The sequence below is a fragment of the Eutrema salsugineum genome, unplaced genomic scaffold (genome assembly GCF_000478725.1).
Source record: "Eutrema salsugineum unplaced genomic scaffold, Eutsalg1_0 scaffold_10, whole genome shotgun sequence".
NCBI classification, from domain to species: domain Eukaryota; kingdom Viridiplantae; phylum Streptophyta; class Magnoliopsida; order Brassicales; family Brassicaceae; genus Eutrema; species Eutrema salsugineum.
The window spans coordinates 3,176,566-3,198,837 of NW_006256908.1; the positions used below are offsets into that span (position 1 = coordinate 3,176,566).

The window sequence follows — 22,272 nt, forward strand, 5'->3', positions numbered from 1 at the left end:
CACCCGCGGCAAACAGTCGGTCATATTCGCTTCAGCCCTTTTCTATTCTTACATGTCAATTTTCATTTGATGCACCTGCTGGGACAGTCAAGACTCTTTTTCTTGAGCAAACGGTATATGCCATTAGCTCCAAAACATCTCAAGAAGAAGATGAGGTACTTCCCTGTAACATAGTCTTAGCATATGAAGACGAATATGAAGGGCAATACCTCAAGGACGAAGACTATCGTCTATTCATAGAAGGAGGCAATCCAAACAAATTGGTGGAGCTAGGAGCACCAATCTCCAGGGAAATACTCATTGAATTCAACAAGTTTGTGAAATCGATCCCTCTTTATACAGGTTTCGACGATATATGGCATCTTGGTTGTTTGCAAGTTTTCTTTAGGTACAACAAGGAGACAAAAGAGTATATCTGAACCTATTTTGGGAGGGCCAGACGCCTGACTTTTCCCAGGACATCACCTGATGCTGAAATTTATTCAATCCACCTTCAAAGACCTGAAGACTGCAGCCACTACACCAACAAATTCAGCAAGGAAAAGCTCGACGAATTCAATGATGTAGTTCAAAATTTACCTGAAGGAATCACCTTTGCCAGAGCTTGCAAGGACTTCATGATAGGCCACTACTTCTGTGAGAGTAAGGAATCAATCCCAGAGATAGAAGACTTGTTCAATCATGCAAGAAGAGGTAAACCTGTTCGAACACTTCACAAAATCGAAGGTGCATGTCAGTTTCTCATCTCTTGTTCTATTAGAGGAGAAATGCTTAAAAAAGTGCTTTGTGATTCTGGAGCTTGTCTTAACATGATGTCCAAGGCAATTGCTTTGAGACTTGGTATTAAACACCTGCGCAGGACTAGAGCAAGGATTAGTGTAGCTGATGATTCTAATGCAACACCTCAAGGAATAGCTCATGACATTTCTTTGAGAGTAGGAGATTGCATCATGCCTGTCGACTTCTACATGGTCGAAACGAGAGACGCAACACATCCAGTGATTCTAGGATGGTCTTTTCTAACAACTTCCGGAGCTATAATGGACTGGCCAAACCGGAGGATTTTGTTTGCTAATATCGACAAAGATGTCTTCACAGAAGCTGTCCTATACAACAGTAAGGCATGAAAACTTTCTGCAACAGAAAAGTTTGAAGAAGAACTTTGGAGTGACGAAGAACCTGCTAGGAAAAGCAAAGAGATGTCGAAAAAGACCTGTCTCAGGACAAGATCTTCTTCATTTGACTAAGCCACGTCCAACACCAAAAGTCGAGCTAAACGACTTAAAACAGAAGCGATTAATGGGAGGCAATCCATTTAGGTATTGTTTTCTTTAGGATTTTTCTTTCTTTTTCCGTTGATCTTTTTCTTTTTCTTAGTTTCAGGTGTTTTTTATAAAACAAAAATGTCAAAAAAATCAAAAAACCGAAAAGACCAAAAAGAAGGATGGTCCATGACTGCTCGGCCCAGCAGGAACCAAGGAGAAGCAGGAAACAGGCCGCGATATAAGCCCCCGCGGTGGCAGGTGTTCTAACCGCGGGAAACACATGTTCGACTGCGGCTGCGTCTTTCTGACCGCGGCCGAGCATCGGTTGCCGCGGTCGCGTGACCTATGACCGCGGAAAATGGTCGTTGAGACGAAACCCGATCCAAAACCACCCACTTCACCTCATTCCACCTCACCAATCCCCCCTCCATCTCATTCATCACTTCCCACCACCTTCATCACCACCTATCACCTTCCCAAACCTCTACGAATGAATCCGGTCCATCACCACCAGCATCTCGAATCCAGGTAAGTTCTCTTTGGCCTTACCAATTCGATTATCTATGCATTTTTCTCATCCAATCTCGACTTGTTTCACACTGAGGACAGTGTGATTTAAGTCTGGGGGAGGATTTCATCCCTTTCTAACCACTTTTCTTTCATGAGTCTTGCATTATCTACACTTTTTTTGCATTTTCCTTAAAGTTTTTCAAAATTGGTTTTCAAAGCAAAATACGTTTTAAAGGGAATGGTGAACATGAATCAATGATAGTTGACTGTGTGCTTTTAGACTGTTCCTAGTGACATGCTCATTCATGATTTAGGACTAGACTAGACGGTAGCTAAGCACATTTGAAACGAAGTACCCCAGAGGAATTTAAATGATTTCGATTTAGATGAAGGAATACACTAGCTCTGTTTTATTTGGACTTAATTTTCTCATTAAAGCATTAGACCAGGGAAACGAATCATACATTCAGGACTCCTTTACCCTTTTTACCACTCTCTGTTGACTTTGAATGGCTAGTTCATCTTTAGCTAGTTCCCACCTTAACCAATCCTCTTTCAAACCACATGCACTCTTGTTTTCTATTGTCTTATTTGCAGATATGTGTAAAAATGTTGGAGGGAAAGAGGAACGACGCAGTTTTCAGTCACTAAAGACAGAGACCTGCGATTTGCCGGAAAAGTTCCCGGAAGGATTCAACACAAGAGGAAGCTCAGTTTGCCTTAGAAAAATCTCACATTTTGGTACAATCTCGTCCTCTAGTCTCTCTCTCTCTTTAAAAGGCATTTCCTTTTCGTTTAAATTAAAAAAAAAAAAAACCGAAAATAAGAAAAGAAAGGAAATAAAGCCTTAGAGAGTCTAGAGAGGTCGAATTTTAAGTCCCAAGGCAACTGGAGTTCGATTTTATGGAGTTTTGAAGATCATTTTCTGATTCCTGGAAAGAATATAAGTTTGGGGGAATAGCTGTTTGCAACAAAGGAGGAAAGATTATGCAACAACATTTGGCAAGAAGAAGTGACTGAAAATTGCGGTCATCAACAGGTCCTTATCTCTCTTGCGGTTTTGCATATTATCTTGCATCCTCCAGATTCATCAGGTAACCCGAAACACTTTAACTCCACCACTTAAACAGCCCTTTAATGCCAAACGCTGTCTACCCTGGATGATGTCTTTAATGAGAACTCACTATTGAACTTAATGAATGTAGAGAGCTAGTTGACTGGAATCAAGATTTAGATTGTTTAAGTTTTGCATGACGGAAAAAGTGGACTAGTATCTTTTGTGTATTGGTGAAAATTTTCTAGACTAAGTCGTGGATTGATGCACGATCTTTGGTCCTAGTTTAGGAGTTCATGTCTCTGAGATTTGTGCATTCTCTATTTTTTTGTTTTCACTTAACCGGTTTAGACTTTTGCTTTGTTTGAGGACAAACAAAGGTTTAAGTCTAGGGGAGTTGATAACACCGTATTTTGACCACTTTTATGTGTCGTTTTGAAATACTTTTTCTATGTTTTTAATTGCTTTTAAGTACTTTTATAACGTTTTTCTAGTATTTGTAGTTCCAAGACTCTTTTCAAGAAACTTAGGGAAAAACTTAACAAAATGGATAGAATACCAGATTTCAACTCAGAGTCAAACCGTCAGAAGTTCACCCCAGATTAAAGGCATTCTCACTGTCTGATCCAGCTCAAATTTGGAGATCTCAAAGATGGAAGTATCAGCTTTCCAGCACACTTTACAGCTTGGCAATCCAACAGTTCAATCAAAAGATACGCGAGGAGCAAGATGTCCCGTAAACCAGCCGGCAAGCGTTTCCACCCGCGGCCAACAGGCCATTCTCTGTGGTCACCACCATCCCGACCGCGGCCAGCCACCCATTCCCCGCGGTCACGCACTTCCCGACCCCGGCCAGCTAAATCCGAGTTCGAAGGCCCATTTCTGAAGCCTGTATCATTTTGTCAGCCTCAATTCCAGAACCCTAGACACCAGAGAGTATTGGAGACTATAAATACATATCATTTAGGTCATTTTTAGGGAGAGAAGAGGAGAGACGAAATACTTTACAAAAATTTTACTTTAACCTTTGTTTTTAGGTTTTAGGGAGAGTAAAATCTATCTCTTGAACCTTTGTTCTTTCTTTTTCAATTTCGGTTTCTGTTCTACTTTATAATACTATGTTTTTGATTTCGTTTATCATGTCTGAGTAGTTTTATTGTTGGGTCTAAGGGATTTTCGATGGGGATATATATGTTCGGTGAGGATTCCATGAGCTATTGAGCCGAATCTTATAATTTTTTCTTCTGAATTTTTTTTTACTGCATGAGAGTAGCATCATGAACTACAATCTGATCCAGATGCTTGGTGACACAAAAGTGTTCATCCGGTGTCAGATCTAGTTTGGGAGAGCAAAACAAACATAGGAGTGGAAACCTACCTATGGGCGATTTGTGAATGCTGACGAGTCTTAAACATAATCCATCTCTTCTTTTCCAGGGCCAGAGTGGAAACCTACTGGTCAGTATTGAGAGAGATAGTTTTCTATGATCACGACAGTGGCGTATTCATACCTCCGTGACTCCAGTTCGAAAAGTTTAAGCTAAGATCTTATCAAATTTACTCTCTAGCAATGTTTTGAATCGTTCATACCCCTGAGAAAACTTCCCTGAACCCCAGCGCTTTCTTTCTTATAGATTTACACCGATTTTCATTCAAGCTTTAGTCTAGTATTTTCATTCTCCCAATCGATTTTCACTTAGCAATTATGTTTAGCCGTTTTTCTCGTTTTTACCCGTTTTCGTTAAGTTTAGTTATTAGGTCATTTTAATTCCCGTATTCTCTCTTTAAGATTCGTTTTTACGTTTTAAACACACCACCAAAACCCTCACAAAACTCATCTGGTTCTAGACTTCCTTACTTTATATTTCTTTCGAAGACTTTTGCAGGAAAAATCCTCCTTCCCTGTGGATTCGATCCCTAAATACTACAATCGATCAGCTGTGCACTTGCGGCTATTGATTTCATTTAGGGTAAAACTTGACAACCCTCGACACACACCACATCATTGGTGATTGATGGTTTGCATGGATTGGATTACTGCTTGAATCAATGCTCTGTAGTGGTTAGGTTTGCATTAGAGAGTGGAGTCAATGCTTTGTTGAATTAGGATGTGTTTCTTGTTGCTTTATGTCACGGTTGATAAATGCAAAGTAGTTTTAGAGAGTGGAATCAATGCATCTGTTTCACAATGAATGCTAACTACAAACTCTAACTATAATCTTTTGCTTAATCTTCACAAACTCTAACTATAAGAACATAAGTTTCCTTTACCTTCCATAACTCTCATTCGCATAAGTAAACACACACCATAAGTCTAACTTTAACTCTAACTCCATCTTCAATGCTAGTTCAAAGTGTGAATAGCTTCTATATATTGAAGCTTCACTTTGTTTCTTTTAAAAAACACACACCCAAACCTCTTTCCTTTCATTTGCTTCTTACTCGCAGAAAACACACACCCAAACACACACCCTAAACACATTCACTAAACCTTCCAATGGATTCTACAAATCATTTTTCTAACACTTCAGGCTTCATGGACCTGCTAACTAGCCAACAAATAAACCAAACCCATAGCCTCAAACCCATGGAAACAACCATGGCACTCGGTGATTCACAAGTTCCAGTGTTTGGAACACAATGGAGTGATGCTCCAAGTCCAAGTGATTCATAAGTCAAAGAGCGTAAGACCAGGAAGCCATGGACTCCCACTGAAGATCTTGTGCTCATAAGCGCCTGGCTTAATACAAGCAAGGATCCAATCATTAGTAATGGGCAAAGGGCAGATGCATTTTGTAAAAAGATAGCCATCTACTATGCGGCGAGTCCTAAGGTGTCTGCTTAAGAAAAAAGAGGGCCAAGTAACTGTAAACAGAGATGGGCCAAGATAAATGAGTCTGTGTTTAAGTTTGTTGGATCGTTTGAGGCAGCTTCAGCTCAAAAAACATCAGGGCAAAATGAAAATGATGTAATGAAGCTGGCATTGGACATGTACTTCAACGATTACAAACACAAATTCACCATGGAGCACGCCTGGAGAGAACTGCGACATGATCAAAAGTGGGGAGGAAGTGGAAGTTCAAAAAAAAGAAGAACCGATGCTGTTAGTGTTGAAGGAACCGATGCTCCTTTCAGCCATGGAGAGGATGAAGGAGTTCCTCGGCCTGCTGGTGTAAAGGCATCCAAGGCAAAAAAAACAACAAAGACCAATTCTGCTAGTTTGGAAGAAGATGGTAAGGGTTTAGTGGAGTTTAGAAGCATCTGGGAGCTAAGGGAAAAGGAGTTAGCCTTGAAAGATAAGACTAACAAGCAAAAGATACTAGAGAATCTGCTTGCCAAAACCGATTCTCTTAGTGATGTAGAAGTTGAACTTAAGAACAAGCTCATTAATGAAATGTTGTCAAATATGTGAGAGTTTTTTCATGTTTGGTTTGTATGAGTGAGTTTTCGGTTAAGTTTGTTTTCCCTTTGTATCAGTGAGTTTTTGGGTTAAGTATGATTTCAGTTAAGTATGATTTAGAAGTTGTATATCTTTTATTGAATGGTTTCTATGTGTTTTAATCAAGTCTTTCATTTGTAACAGAAGTTCATGTTTCATATATGATTCTGGTTCTATTTTTAGTTCATTGTTGTTCATGATCCATTTTTCTTATTGCAGGCACCAAGGAGGCATTGCACAAACGGCTACAAAGAGTTAAGTGTATGGTTTAGAGGTGGGCCAAGAAAAGGTTTAAATAGTCATGGTTTTGTGTATGGTTTTGCGTATTGATATAGGTTTAGTTTTGGCCAAGTATTGATTTAGATTGCTATAGGTTTAGTTCTTGAGTATTGGTATAGAATATTAGTATGGGCCACCATTAATGTTTTGAAAATATGGACGAGGCATAGAGTTTTTTTGGGCCTGGTTTAGGTGTGAATTTGGCTGATGTTTTGAAAATATGGTCGATGCTCATAATTATGGCCGACGTTTTGTTGGTCCCACATGTTTTGGCCGACGTTTTTGGCCTTGTATTTTGACAGTTCGTTTTTGTGGCTTTGTTTTGGGAGCCACCAGGCCCGACCTTGAGGGCAGGCGAGGGAGACGACCGCTGCGGGCATCCACTCTAAAAGAACATATTATTTGCAGCATTCACTATAAACGGGCATATATGTTAAAAAAAAAATTATTAGGGATCAAACTCTAGTTTTTCTCAAGTCCAGGTTTGAACCGTTCCAAAAGTATAAACAAATTTTTGGGTTTTTGTTTGATATAAAAAAACTAATATCAGCCATCAATGATAGTTTAAATAAATCATGTGCGAATTTAGAGGCTTCTTTAAAGAATGGTACACATTCAGACATAGATGGTGATGATCTGTTTATGGAACTGAAAATTCTTCGAGTATCAATACCAGATGATGTTCATAAGCCTATTGAAGTGCTTGATTTTTTGAAAAAAAATGGAGGTTATTGTCAAACACCTGTTTAGGTTTTTTTTTAATTGTGTGAATAAATAATAACAAACCCTAAGTCTTGTTATAGCCCCAAAAACCCGACTCCCAAACCCACTAGATAAAAGAAAACCTAAATCTAGCCCAATAAGGAAACCGTACCGTGGGGGGCTTCGCCCCCCACATCCCCCAAGTGAATTCGCGTCCACCTATGGTCTGTTACATTCCTCAGCTCGCTCTAGCAGAGCCTCTTTAGTTATCTTTGTCACCAAAAACAACAAAATGAGTTAGCTTTGTTATCAATTGAGACAGCTATGGTTGAAAAACTCGACTACGACAGTTTAATGAACGATTTTACATGGAAAAATGCAAGAAGATCTATATTTCAGCAATAAAACTATATGTTTTATTGGATCTTTTTCTTTTCTTACAAACCGTTTATGGAATTTAATTGTTTTATGAAATTTTTGTTTTATTTTTTTATTATTTTAATTTTGAAAAAAAAATATAAAAGGGCATATTTAAAAAGGTTAGACGCGGGCATCCAAGTTCATCGGTCCGGCATTGGGAGCCACACATATTGTTTTGTATGTATATGTTCACACCACAAATTTATTTTCCTTCTCATTATTTGTACTACAAGCGACGATTTGTAATGTCTACCACATCATTATGAAAGGTGTAAACTCATTTATGCTCAATATATATAGGACAAATTGTGCTCACAAACAAATCACTCTTCTCTCCTTCAAATTAAATTAATTTATAACTCTCTTCAACATCATCTTTCTTTCTCACAACAACTAACCACCTAAAAAATGGCATTTTCATCCAATAATAATTTTGAGAATATTATGGATAACAGATTTGAGCAAGCTTTTGAAAATGCATTTGAAAATTTACTTGTTGATCAAGGCAATCGTCAAAGAGCCACCAAGAAAAAAAGAGCTTATATTAAGAGAGATCGGGAACAAGGTCACATCCGTTTATAGAACTACTATTTCTGAGAAGATTTAACATACCAACCCTATATGTTCTGTCGTTGTTTTAGAATGAACAAAGAAGAGATGCTACCGGAAGATCCGGTCTCTCTGCACTACAAAAATCTACAGCAGTCATTCGTATGATGGCATATGGTTGTGCGACTGATGCGGTTGATGAATACATCCGGCTTGGTGAAAGCACCACCATTTTTTGCTTGGAAATTTTGTAGAAGGAATCATATATCTGTTTGGAGATGAGTATCTAAGAAGACCCACACCAGAAGATCTTCAACGCCTACTAGATATTGGAGAATATCGCGGATTTCCCGGGATGATAGGAATCATCGATTGTATGCATTGGGAGTGGAAAAATTGCCAGGCCGCTTGGACAGGACAATTCACACGAGGATCTGGAAAACCGACAATCGTTTTAGAGGCTATAGCTTCACAAGATCTTTGGATATGGCATGCATTTTTTGGACCTCCAGATACCTTAAATGATATTAATGTTCTTGATTGCTCACCGGTATTTGATGATATATTACGAGGTAAAGCTCCAAAAGTGAATTACTTTGTCAACAGACGACAATATCATTTGGCTTACTATCTCACCGATGGAATTTATCCAAAATAGGCTACATTTATCCAATCAATTAACCTTCCAGAAGGTGACAAAGCATGCTTATTTGCAAAACGGCAAGAAGCTGCACGTAAAGATGTCGAGCATGCTTTTGGAGTCTTGCAAGCTCGGTTTGCCATAGTCAAAAATCCAGCTCTGATGTGGGATAAGGTGAAAATAGGAAAAGATTATGCGAGCATATATAATACTTCATAACATGATCGTAGAAGACGAACGAGATGTGTACACTCAGTTTAATGTTGAAGAATTCGCACAAGTAGAAGCAAACAAAACTTCACATGTGGATATGACATATTCTACCGATATGCCTTCAAATCTCACTAATATTATGGCCATCCGTAATTCAGTTCGTGCTCGAAATACGCATGACCAATTAAAAGAAGATTCAGTTGAGCATTTATGGATTTAATTTAGTTTTATGTAATGTCTGTTTAAATTTCAAATCAATAAAGTTATATGTATTCATAAAATATTTGTATTTCAAAAATTATTTAAAAAAAAAAATTTTAGAACCTCATTAGGAGACTATCATTGGTGCATAAAATTTAGAAGGGATGTAGTATAGGTTATAAAACAAAAAAAAAAAGATGATTAAATCTATTATAATTATTGATTAGAACCCCTCATTACATCCCATGGTTGGAGGTGGTCTAAATGGACACTTCGATTTCTCAGGTATGAATCTGCACCATTTGGAATAGTTTGGGCACAGATTGACCGTTTTCCCAAAATCAGAGATACACTTCTAAGGAATAGCGAGGTTGGATTGCCCGACTCCAAGAAACTTGTAAAGAATACACCCACCTTCCCATATTGATCCCAAACCTATGGTGTTTTAATAGATATTAAATTCACTGCTCTCAAGAAACCCTCTTCATTAAAAATGTCGTTTAGAGTTTTGGAAGAAATCCATTATCGACAAAGATCAGCGTACGAAGAAGAAATCGTTTCAGAAGGATATCATATAAAAGATCTGAAGGGAGAGAGTTGATGCTTATTGGATTGGCCATATTCATAGATCTGGAATGAGAAGGATCTTTGGGGTGATGGTGTATTTGTAGGTTTTCAGAACAGATACAACGTTTGGACAGCATACACCGTTAAATAAAATCGTTAAATATGTTTCATAACCATTTTATACATAAATCATTTTAATTAGACGCTCACAAGTAATACAGCAGACTTCTAACGTAGACTACTAACTTATGCTTCTCACGAAGACTTCTTCTTCACACAAAGACTTCTTCTTCTAACGCAGACTTCTCACGAAGACTTCTTCTTCTTCTTATGATCAATCTTCGATGACTAAGTGAAAAGCACAATAGCTTAGAAAATCAAAAAATAAATTTAGCATTGTAAATTATTAAATGAATAACTGAATTCAACTTACATAATACAGTAGAATATGACCAGGTTGCTTACATTTTGAAAAACTGTATTGCTTGTGCATCTTTCTTGGTTTGGTGCCTTTCTTGCAATTTTGAGCTATGATTGCCAGCGAGACATCTTCTGTTATATTGGGATAGATATTATGCGAGTATGCAGCATACAAATAATCTTTCGAGTAAGTAGGACATACAAGTGTATCCACAGGTATCCCAACCTCTAATGCAGCTGCAATAACATGTGAACAAAGTATATTTTTCTATATAAAACACACCACATACACACATTCGATATTCCAAATCAACAACACAACTCCGGTGTCCTCTTTTTTACATGGAATCTCCAAGTATATATGCATTCCACCTCCATTGAATCCGATAATGACCATGAATCACCAACAAATATTCAACTCCAAGAGTATGATGTGTTATGAGACTCAAAGCATCTTCTCTCCATTTTGAAAACCACCTACCGAGTTTCTCTGGTTTAAACTCCAAAAGAAATGATATAGGAAAACCGTGTGCTTTCTTAAGTGCAGAATTAGACTCTGCGATATTGCTAGTCTTTACATTATATTGGTATCCACATAAATGAACTTGGGACCAAAGCTTAACGTCTGCGTCCTCCAAATAATCTGCAAGATAAGGTTTGATTTGCCAGAACTCTTCCATGCACTGGTTGTAATCGTAGTTGTTGTACGCATATGCAACACGTTTAACCAAGTACAACAAATTTTTCTCCTTAAACTTTGTGACTATGTTATTTTGTAGATGATAATAACATATCCCTCATGATGCCCCAAAGAAAACAGTTTCACATGCCTTCTTAATAGAAGGATGTCTTTCATAAACTATCATCAAAGGATATCCATCTGAAACACATTCACACAGTTTTGAGAAAAATCATTCTCATGAAGCATCATTTTCAGCGTCTACAATTCCAAATGCCAAAGGAAATATCTGAAAAATTACCATCATGTGTGTTTGCCACTAACATAACACCTTCATACTTCTCAGTTAGATGATATCTATCCACTACAGTAACTCTTCTGAGATACTGAAAACTAGCTATAGATGCTGCAAGACCACAAATAGGTATTGGAATTTATTCTTATCATCAAGCTGAAGAGCTGTTACAGTTCTTGGATTAGCTTTTTGAAGTAAATGTAAATAGGCTGGGAGAATCGCATATCATCAGCTGTTCTCCTCACCAATTGTTAGGCATATATCAAAGCTATGTATGAAGTAGAAAAATCCATCTTGATGCCAAAAATATGCTTCATTGAATCTTTGATATGTTGTGGTGTAATTCCATCAATTATGCCGAAATTGCTTATAAACAGCCTCCCAATATACTGCGGAGTAGACTTTCCATGGCGAGCCATTCGGTCTGACACTAAACATGTATGGACTTTCACATACTTTATCACCCAAAATGTGTTTGGTTCATTCTTCATACTCACTCTAACCTTTGACCCACATCCTTGCACACGACATTTAGCCACAAGGAGCATCTTTGTAGACTTATGTGCTTTGAAAGTAAATTTTAACATTATCGCCGTTAATCTGAACTCTGATAACAGCTTTTTCTTGCTAGGGAAACTCGCACAGAATAGATATTGCCAAACCATGACGTGGAAATTATTCCTGCTTGACCAGAACCCTTTCTCACATGATCAATACTGATATCATCTTCATCTTTAATTTTACCATAGACATTGTAATCTTCACCGTTAGAGTAAGCTGCTAGATCTTTAGTATCTTCATTCGCATCATAAGTGGCTGCCTTGTCATCAATAGTATATTCAGCATCTTCACCAGACTCCTCACCTACATCTTCAGCCAAATCTTCCTGGATTTTCTCATTACCCATCTCCATTCGACTCGACAAAAAAAGACGTACCACATGCATTCTTCTAAACTCAATCAAGCTTTGAACTTATCTGTCATTGGTGACATGCGTTGGAGTTGTATTCGATGCAAAGTTTTGCATTGAATCCGGTAGTGAGTAAGTTAACCCACCAACTCAGTCTTCTTGTCCAGATTATAATCATCTTGTGCCATTTCAGTAAGTTTCCCAAAGATATAATTATCACTCAAAAAGAATAATCTTCCTCCTTTGCCACTATCCACCACAAAATGCCATAATTTCTCTTCTATCTCCCGTTCTCCGTAAACAACAGGTATTTGAACCATTCTATGTAGTAAAAACACAAATAAACTATATAAGAGATTTCGTGTGCAGAATTCATACACAGCCTTCGTTTGAAGTCTACTCTCCCAAGCTAACTAGCTATTAAATCAAAAAATTTGATTCGCAATAAATATCGACTTAAAACAAATGAAACTCATTGAGTAGTTAAACCAGTTGCTAACACACATGCCAAAACCTATAAATAACAAAAAAATCATTATAAATATTCGATAAATGTATTTTTAAAATAATGATAGCACACAGACTTCTCATGCAGACTTCAACAATAGACTAGAGGTGAAGTATACTTTTCTATTAGAAATCTGCGAAAGAAACCTACTTAAAAATAGGTTATTTTTGCATTTGACCAAAATATTAACTTTATTATAATAGACTTCACCAGTATACTTCAAGAGAAAAAGGTATGTTGTACATTTGACCCGAATTTTTTGACTTTTGGAATAGACTTCAGGTGAAATATACTTTTACGAGTATACTTCATCTGCAGTCTGCGATTGAACTCTACAGAGTTCTACTGAAGTCTATTGGAAAAAGAGGTCAGTTTTGCATTTGATTTTTCAGAGTAGACTGCAGCTAAAATCTACTAAAAATTATTACTTTTATGTTTGACTGAAAATTTTCAGAGTAGACTTCACCTGAAGTACTTCATTTTTTGAAAAAGTAGACTTAACCTCAAGTCTACTCTTAAAAAAAAAATTTTAATTTAAATTTTTTATCAAATGCAAAAGTAACCTCAATAATTTTGTCAAATAAAAAAATAACTTCAAAGAAGACTTCACTCGATAGCTACTTTTTAAAAGTCAAAATTTGGTCAACTACCAAAATAACCTCTATTTTTTGGAGACTTCTTCTGCATCAAAAGAAGTCTACTGGTTTTGTTTTTTGTTTTCAAAGGATATTGCAAAACTAACTTCGCGTTGACTAGTAAACTTCAGGTGAAGTCTATTTTTGCGATACAAATATAGAAATTATCGAAAATGAAGTGTATCATTACCTATATCGGTTTTGAGCTCGTTTTTAGGTATCTCAAACACTCAAAACCCTGAATTTGACCGAAAAGAAACAACCCAAGTCATGGTTATATAAGAATCACCAAAAATGCATCATCCATGATATTGTAGATCAATCCAGAAGTTTTGGAGATGAAATTGGAGAGAATATGGAAGATTATGAAGTTATGAGGTCTGTTATTTAATTATTACAGCTTTAAAATAGGTTGAGAAGCATTTGAAGCTTCAAAGTAGTTGATAATAGTGGTTGGAGATATGGAAGAATATGACATTCTCGTAGGTTTGTTTGGTCTTTGTATTATATTTTAAAAAAAAATATATATATATATATATGTATATATATAATGAATAATAGTATTTTTCGTTAATATATATGTGTGTGAAAGATAATGTAGATAAAAAGTAATAAATTGTGGAAAAAGGAAAAAATGAGTTATTTTGGTGTTTGACCTTAACTTTTAAGTGAAATCTTACAAAATGCCCTTAAAAATTCAAAATTTGGTCAAATGCAATTTTTGCAAGTAGCATCTTGTTTAATCCATGCAATTTTTTTTTCATTATACTACCTTTAATAATGAAATTGACTAATTATAAATCCATGCAATTATCAATTATAATTTCTTTTTTAATTATTACATAATATTGGAAAGACTGAATAAAACGAATAAAGAGAACTAAATCGAATATTAGCGAGATCACTAATACTTGGTAAGATTTTTGTAATTAAAGAACTAAAACGAATAAATGATTCGTGATCTCGCTAATATTTGGTAAGATTTTGTGTACCGGCTAAACCTAACAAACTCTACAACCAATCCCTATAATAATATAGAGGATACACTGAAGTTGCTATTTCATCACCAAAAATACATGGACCAACACCTAATAAATATGTATTTTATCCTAGAATTATAATACTCAAAATTTATATTCTCACGCATCACGTGCATTGCGTGGGCATGGGTTAAGATCTATCCACTAAAGTATTTCCGCTATTTGATCATTTGACCGTTAAGGTACTACACTCACTAGTCACCTCAAATGTAGTAGTCAAACCGGTCAAATGATTTTATATATTATCTAACAGAAAATTATATGTAATAAACGAAAAGTATTTTTGATTTTTAAACGAAAAGTTTTTAATAGTAAATAATGCGAGATTACATATACATACATGTTCTTTCTTATAGTAGAGTCAGCCTAGGAGAATTGATACAAGATGTGGAGGCTGAGGATCGGAGATAAGGCAGGAGATAATCCTTACTTGTGCACCACCAACAAATTCCTCGGAAGACAGATATGGGAGTTCGATGTAAACGCAGGCTCTCCAGAAGAACTCGCCGAGGTCGAGGAGGCTCGCAAGAATTTCTCAGAAAATAGGTCAAACTACAAGGCTAGTGCGGATCTCCTTTGGCGTATGCAGGTAAAACATTTCACCGCAGAAAAACATTGACATTAAAATTGGTCCATACGGCAAGAATTGTAAAAAAAATTAAAAAAAAAACTTCTTAAATTAAAAGTTTCTAAGGGTCTTTACATTTTACCAAAAAAAAAATAGTTTCTAAGGGAGAAGAAGTTCGAGCAGAAGATTCCACGGGTTATAATAGAGGATGCAGAGAAAATAACGTATGAAGACGCGAGGACGGCACTGAGAAGAGGAATACTTTATATGGCAGCATTGCAGGCTGATGATGGACATTGGCCTGCTGAAAATGCTGGTTGCATGTTCTTCAACGCCCCATTTGTGAGCTCCACATGCACTTGAGTCCTCTATTAACTAAATGATTAGGAAAAATAACTGACTCGGTGAAAATTAATATCAGGTCATATGCTTGTATATCACTGGCCCACTACAAGAAAACATGCCATATTCTTACGAAAATTCCTACGAATGTATTTGGTAGGAATATTTTTCACCAATTTCTTACGCAATTATGACGAAAAATAAAAGTGGTAGGAAATATGTAAGAAATTTCCTACGAAAAAAAATGTCAAAAAGTGGTAGGAGATATCCAACCAATAACCTACAGAATTTATATTCATAGAAAATACGGTCAAAATTTGGTAGGAAAGTTGTAAGATCCAATTGACTGTTACACTGGTGGAAATTTCGTAGGAAATTGTCCTATGGATTTCCTATGAAATATTATTTGTAGAAAAATCGTAGGAATTTTGTAAGAAAAGATGTCTTTTTGTTTGTCCCATATCGAAAAGTTAAGAATTTAGATGAAACTGCACTATAAAAAGACCAAAATTAAAATTTTCTACGGATTTCCTATGAAATATCGTTTGTAGAAAAAATCGTAGGAATTTCGTAGGAAACTTATGCTTTTTGATTTGTCCCACATCGACAATCTAAGTTAATTTGGGTGAAGAAGTTGCTCTATAAATAAGAGTCTTCACCTTCTTTCCCTCTACTTAATAATTATTTAGTCAAATTTTAAGCTCATAATAATTAAAGAATTTATTTTGTTTTTTGTATATATTTCATTAATCAAATTTATAATTAATTTGTATTTTAATTTAAATTCAATTTCCGATATTAATTTAATTTTTTATTTTTATAAAATTATATTGGTAGGAAATTAGTAAGAAATTAGTAGTAAAAGATTAGTAAAAAATTCATAAGTGATGTTTCGTAGGAAATTGGAAGGAACATTAATCGATAGAAAATGATAGTAATTTGGTAGGAAAGTATTACTAAAATTTTCGTAGGAAAACTATCCTACCAACATTTTCGTAGGAAATTTCCTACCATTTTTTTACGTTTTACAATTTCCGACGGCCGATTTCTTATGACAAAATTTCGTAGGAATTTGGTAAGAAAGGGCTCTTTCCTACGTTTTTTTGACGATATTTTCCGTAGGTTTTCGGCATGTTTTCTTGTAGTGGCCATCTTGATAGTATCTTCTCTCATGAGCACCGGAAAGAGATGATGCGTTACTTGTAAAACCATCAGGTTTGGTATTTTTCTCCTTTAATCTTCTCCATAGTTTTTTGCAAGTGACTTCAATGTTTTTTTGTTAAAAAAAAAAAACCAATTCATGGTGGTCTAGTGGTTGAGGATTCACCCTGTTAATTGTGGACCAGGAGAGTCCTCCCACTATGATTTAAATCATGATTGATACCTGCATGTAGACGCCTTAAATGGCAAGAAACCCCAGATTTTCACAGACCCTGGAGATTCTCTGGCTATGCTTTTTTTTTTTGTTCTGTTCCATTCTTTTCCAAAATTGACCAAATTTTATATTAAAGAACGAGGATGGTGGGTGGAGTAGAACCCGATTATGATGGTCAACAAAGTGCTTGTGCAAGGGCTCGTAAATGGATCCTTGACCACGGTGGTGCTACTTATACGCCATTGTTTGGAAAGGCTTGGCTTTCGGTACGTCAAATATACCAATTAGAGATTAATCTCGCTTCATCAATCATCTTAATTTGGTTATATATATAAATTTTTCCTAAACTGATTTTTTTTCATTTCAAATAATGAGGTTCTTGGTGTGTATGAATGGTCTGGCTGCAAACCGATACCGCCAGAGTTCTGGTTGCTACCTTCTTGGTTTCCTATTAGTGGAGGTTTGGAATTTGAGATTAACTCTTTATATATGATGGCATTGGTTACAATTTTCTTTTCTTTTTTCTTTTTTTCCAAATTGAATTTTCGATTAGCTTTACAAGTATTTTCATATAACTGCAGGCACTCTCTGGATTTATTTACGGGATACTTTTTTGGCATTGTCCTATTTGTATGGTAAAAAATTTGTTGCTACATCAACACCTCTCATTCTACAGCTTCGTGAAGAGCTTTATCCTCAGCCTTATGCGGATATTGTTTGGAGTCAAGCTCGCAATCAATGCGCAAAGGTAGTTCTATATTTATATGCAGTGATGTTTAAAATAACTTTTACATGCTTATAAGTATGCCAAAGTTAATTGGTACATAATAAATGTGAGGACATGATGCAGGAAGATTTATACTATCCACAAACGTTTGTACAAGATTAGTTTTGGAAAAGTGTTCATATGTTTTCGGAGAACATCTTAAATCGATGGCCTTTCAAGAAGCTCATAAGAGAAAAAGCTATCCGAACAGCAATGGAACTCATTCACTACCATGGGGAAGCAACCCAATTCATTACTGGTGGAGCTGTGCCAAAGGTAAACAATTTTACATTGAAAAAAGAAAACAAAAAAGTGATATGCCGTTTTGTTTTTTAAGAAAAATTAATAAATATAGAAATACAGGTGTTTCATATGCTAGCTTGTTGGGTTGATGATCCAGAGAGTGATTATTTTAAAAAACATCTCGCTCGAGTCCCTGGATTCATATGGATTGCAGAGGACGGCCTGAAAATCCAGGTTAGCTTTTATCATATACTTCCTCTATTTCAAAATATATATTTTGTTTTAGAGGTTTTTTGTGTTTCAAAATATAAACTGTTCTCACATTTCTACGTAATATTTATATTTATTGGATACAATGTGACCAATTATATGCTGCACCATTTTTTATGGAAATCTATTCACTTTTGATTTATTGTTTTTAATATATATATTAAATGATACTTTTTGAAAGAAAAAAACAAATTTCTTAATCTCTTCACTTTTAGCTAAAACAATTTATAAGAAAACAGAGAGAGAATATATAAACTCTTAGCCATTTGTTTGAAATATACATTTTTGCAGACTTTTGGTAGCCAAATATGGGATACAGCCTTCTTGCTACAAGTAATGTTAGCTGCTACTTTTGACGACGAGATTAGATCAACGCTCATAAAAGGATACTCTTACTTAAGGAAATCTCAGCTTACAGAAAATCCTCCTGGTGTATATACCAAAATGTTCAGAGACATATCAAAAGGAGGCTGGAGTCTTTCAGACAAAGATCAAGGTTGGCCAGTTTCAGATTGTATTGCTGAGAGTTCAGAGGTGCGCACGTGTGGTTCATCTTAATTATTACTAACAAGTTTAAATAACGAATTGTGTTCATCTTAGTTCTATTCCGCGTTTGTGGCCAGTGCTGCCTAATCTTTCAGGACATGCCGTCTGAGTTTATTGGTGAGAAAATGGAGGTGGAGAGGCTTTATGATGCCGTCAATATGCTGCTCTATTTGCAGGTAATTTTGATTATTACTCTTTTAGAGTACTAAAAAGAAGTTAATGGACTTACAAAAAGGAAAAGAAGTTAATGGATTTTTTTAATTAACAAATAAAATTAATTTTATAATTGTTATTACAATTAATAAATCTAGAAACTGAAAAAAAGAAAAAAATTCTTCTTTAGTTAAAAAGAAATTTTACAAGTTTTTTTTACAATTAATCAAAAAGAAAAAGAAGAAAAGTTTATTCATTAAGAAAAATTAGAAGAAACAAATTATCGTCTTCATCCTACCTTTCTTTTCTCATAATCATCTGCCAATCACCAATAAGATGTTCAAATATATTCCTTTATTTTTAACAAAAAAATAAACATTTCCATTAAGTATTTTGACAGTGCATACTGAAAATTCTAGATTTTTTATATTTTTATTTTAGTTTGAAAAATTATTATGCAAGTAATATATATTGAAAATTTAAAGTGTTAATGAATATTATTTTGAAATTTTTTTGCAATTTTCCCTCCACAAATATATTGGCTCTAGGATATCTATTATATATTGTTTTTGTTAGCTAGATATTATATTATTAAAATTTACATTAAATTCATAAAACCATATTTTAAAAATGAAACAGAAAGGGTATTAAGTTAATATAAAATGCCACATGTTATCATGTGCGACACTTATCCCAATAATTATCTTGTCCTAATAACAGAGCGATAATGGCGGTATAGCAATATGGGAGGCAGCACGAGGGAAAAAATGGCTAGAGGTATTTTTTTTTCCTTCAATTCTAGTGTCTAAGTAATGATTTAAGCAACCATTAAACCGCATGTTATTAGTTTTTTTTTGTAATAAAGTTTATTTATAACATTGTAGCAATCAAATGTTGCGTTTAGATTACGTTTTCCAAAGACTCTCATTTATAAAACACTGCAAGCAAATATAGAACTTAGTCTATTCATATATTTTTGGGGAAAATTCTCCTACAAAACAAAGAAAAATGTGAAAGTTCTAAAACATAATAAATCATGTATACATAATTATTTATTTTCATGTTTACACTTGGTTTGCATAATGATAAAGCAGAATATATATAAAAAAATATATATCTCAAAATATATTGCAGTGGCTTAGTCCAATAGAGTTTATTGAAGACACAATCGTAGAGCATGAGTATCTAGAATGCACAGGTTCGGCGATAGTAGTGTTGGCTCGATTCATGAAACAGTTTCCAGGGCACAGAACAAAAGAGGTCAAAAGGTTTATAACAAAGGGAGTGAAATACATAGAGGACTTGCAAATGCCAGATGGTTCATGGTATGGGAACTGGGGTGTGTGTTTCATATATGGAACCTTCTTCGCAGTACGAGGTCTAGTGGCTGCGGGAAAGACTTACAATAACTGTGAGGGGGTTCGTAAAGCAGTTTGTTTCCTTCTCGAGAACCAAAACATCGAAGGTGGTTGGGGAGAGAGTTATCTTTCTTGCCCCAACAAAAAATATACTCCTTTGAGTGGAAACACGACCAATGTGGTGAATACAGGACAAGCACTGATGGTTCTGATCATGGGTGGTCAGATGGAGAGAGACCCTTTACCCGTTCATCGCGCGGCAAAAGTGTTGATCAATTCGCAGATGGATAACGGCGATTTCCCACAACAGGTGTGATTCTTATTAAACTATAGTCTTATTAAATACTTTAAATGTTCTATATGTAACTTTTGTTATTATTTATTTATATAAATTTTGCAGGAAGTAAGAGGAGCCTACAAAATGAATGTGCTGCTTCATTATCCAACCTATAGGAACATGTTTACTCTTTGGGCACTCACATATTACACGCAGGCTCTGCGCCTGCTCGTCTGATGATATGACTCTACATCAGAAACTCATCAGTGTTACACCATGTTTTTTCCATTCTTTTTTCTGAAAAATAATTATACTCTATTAATATTGGGATCTCTTTTCTTCTCGTCTAATGAATTTTATTAAAACATAAAAAAACATAGAAACAATACCGCTTACAACATAAGAACAAAACCGTTTCCGAACCTCACAATCACCTCTCTTTTTTAAAAAAAAAAATATTTATTTATCAATTAGATTCACTTTAAATTTATATAAGTTTTGAAATCTGTTTTTAGAACCTCTCATTTATTTAGAGAGATTAAGCTTTAGGTCAATTTTAGATTTATCTACTTATGAACATATGTTTTATTTTTGGATAATATAACTTTATCATCCATCGGATATCTTATAAAATTTTCTACAAATTTTCAATAGAGACTTATTCCAACAAGGAATCGAAAAATATTCATCAAAAATATTATTAAAGAATTTCTAGTAGAAAAGAATTCATCGAAAATTTTGAAAAGATCTTTTTCCCACAAAATTTTTGAAGGAAAACTGCATATTTTAAAAAAAATTAAACGCAAATTTTAATTTAAAATTTTTATTATACAGATCATAATTATGTATATTGTCAATTTTAGCCACAAGTCACACACATCTTGGTATAGTTAAAACTAACCATGAAAATAAAAAATGTATTTAATAGACAAAAATTTGAATTTGTTGCTAAAACGTTAAATTTCAGATATCACAATTAAACTAAAAAATTAGTTAAAAATATAGAAATTCTTATTAGTCTCTTCAGCATTAAATTTTGAAAACTATTATCGACCATTGGAAAAAATAAATTACAAGTGAATCGCCACTAAATCTCTGTTTTTTGTCTTTTGGTCCAACAGAAAAATCTCTGTTTTATACATACTCATTTACATAATATTTTTAACAGCAGCCATCTTCATATTTTTCTTCTTATAGCAGTCATCTTCATATTTTTTTTAACTACAGTATTACATTTTTATTCTCTCATATAATAACATTTATGAAAAAAAAGTTCTCATATGAGAAGTATTAACAGAATCCAAAACATAACAAAAGTAGAAAAAAAAAACCAAATTACAAAATGTTATTGGTAATACTAACGAGAATAAAAATATTGTTGTACCAATAACAGTTGTGATTTGATGTAGAAATCATGAGTTTGAATCTTATTTTTATACTAGGTGGTAGTCCGCACCATGTGCGGGTAAAAATGTGTTAAAAATAAAAGTCGTTCTGAAAGTGATGATCACATACTTTAATTTTTCATAATTTTGAACTGTTTAACTTAAACAGACAAAAATATTAATACTGTGAGTAATTTACATAATACTATCGAACGTGAAACACAAGAAAATTTGTAACTCATCAAACTAAAAAAAAAAACAAAAGCAAAGAGAGCACCGATCCAATATCCCAAAACCCCAAAATAGAATAGTTGATGTGTTTTGAATTCAGTAAAAGATATAGTGTTAGAAGATTTAACACAAGATATAATTGGGTGATCACATCTTTAAACTTTTAACTTTATTACAAATAAAATACTAAACACAAATATAACAACAATGTTAGACATTTGACCAACAATTAAAAGATCTAATAACTATAATGAATATATTGTTCCATTTACTAAAACATTATAATTACAGAAGTTTCTTTTTCTGTAATTCTTTTATCTCTCCCTCACCAGAAAATTATCTCCATTTTTTTGCAAGTGTTTGTCATTCTAATCGGTTCTTCCATATGTTTCTCTTCTTCTTTTTTTTTAACTTATTGAATTATGTTCTCTC

General features: G+C 34.6%; 2 protein-coding genes across 2 annotated transcripts; both read left to right on the forward strand.

The window, feature by feature from the left end:
- Window positions 1-5,428: 5,428 nt before the first annotated feature.
- LOC112081507 (glutathione S-transferase T2-like) lies at window positions 5,429-6,241 on the forward strand. Its single transcript, XM_024148266.1, has 2 exons — window positions 5,429-5,492; window positions 5,760-6,241. The coding sequence occupies exons 1-2, from the start codon at window positions 5,429-5,431 to the stop codon at window positions 6,239-6,241; spliced, it is 546 nt and encodes a 181-aa protein (XP_024004034.1).
- Window positions 6,242-14,711: 8,470 nt separating this feature from the next.
- Window positions 14,712-20,461, forward strand: LOC18027451 (tirucalladienol synthase). Its single transcript, XM_024148112.1, is given in 15 exon segments — window positions 14,712-14,915; window positions 15,051-15,236; window positions 15,316-15,335; window positions 16,382-16,451; window positions 16,748-16,767; window positions 16,769-16,877; window positions 16,987-17,071; window positions 17,193-17,359; window positions 17,462-17,653; window positions 17,741-17,854; window positions 18,182-18,424; window positions 18,514-18,612; window positions 19,310-19,366; window positions 19,724-20,257; window positions 20,348-20,461. Coding segments are annotated over 15 exon segments (2,214 nt in total).
- Window positions 20,462-22,272: the final 1,811 nt, after the last annotated feature.

Coding starts and splice junctions, on each gene's coding strand:
- LOC112081507 (XM_024148266.1), top strand. CDS start 5,429: ATGGCACTCGGTGATTCACAAGTTCCAGTGTTTGGAACACAATGGAGT. Junction 5,493..5,759: donor GAGTGATGCTCCAAGTCCAA/GTGATTCATAAG, acceptor CGTTTGAGGCAG/CTTCAGCTCAAAAAACATCA.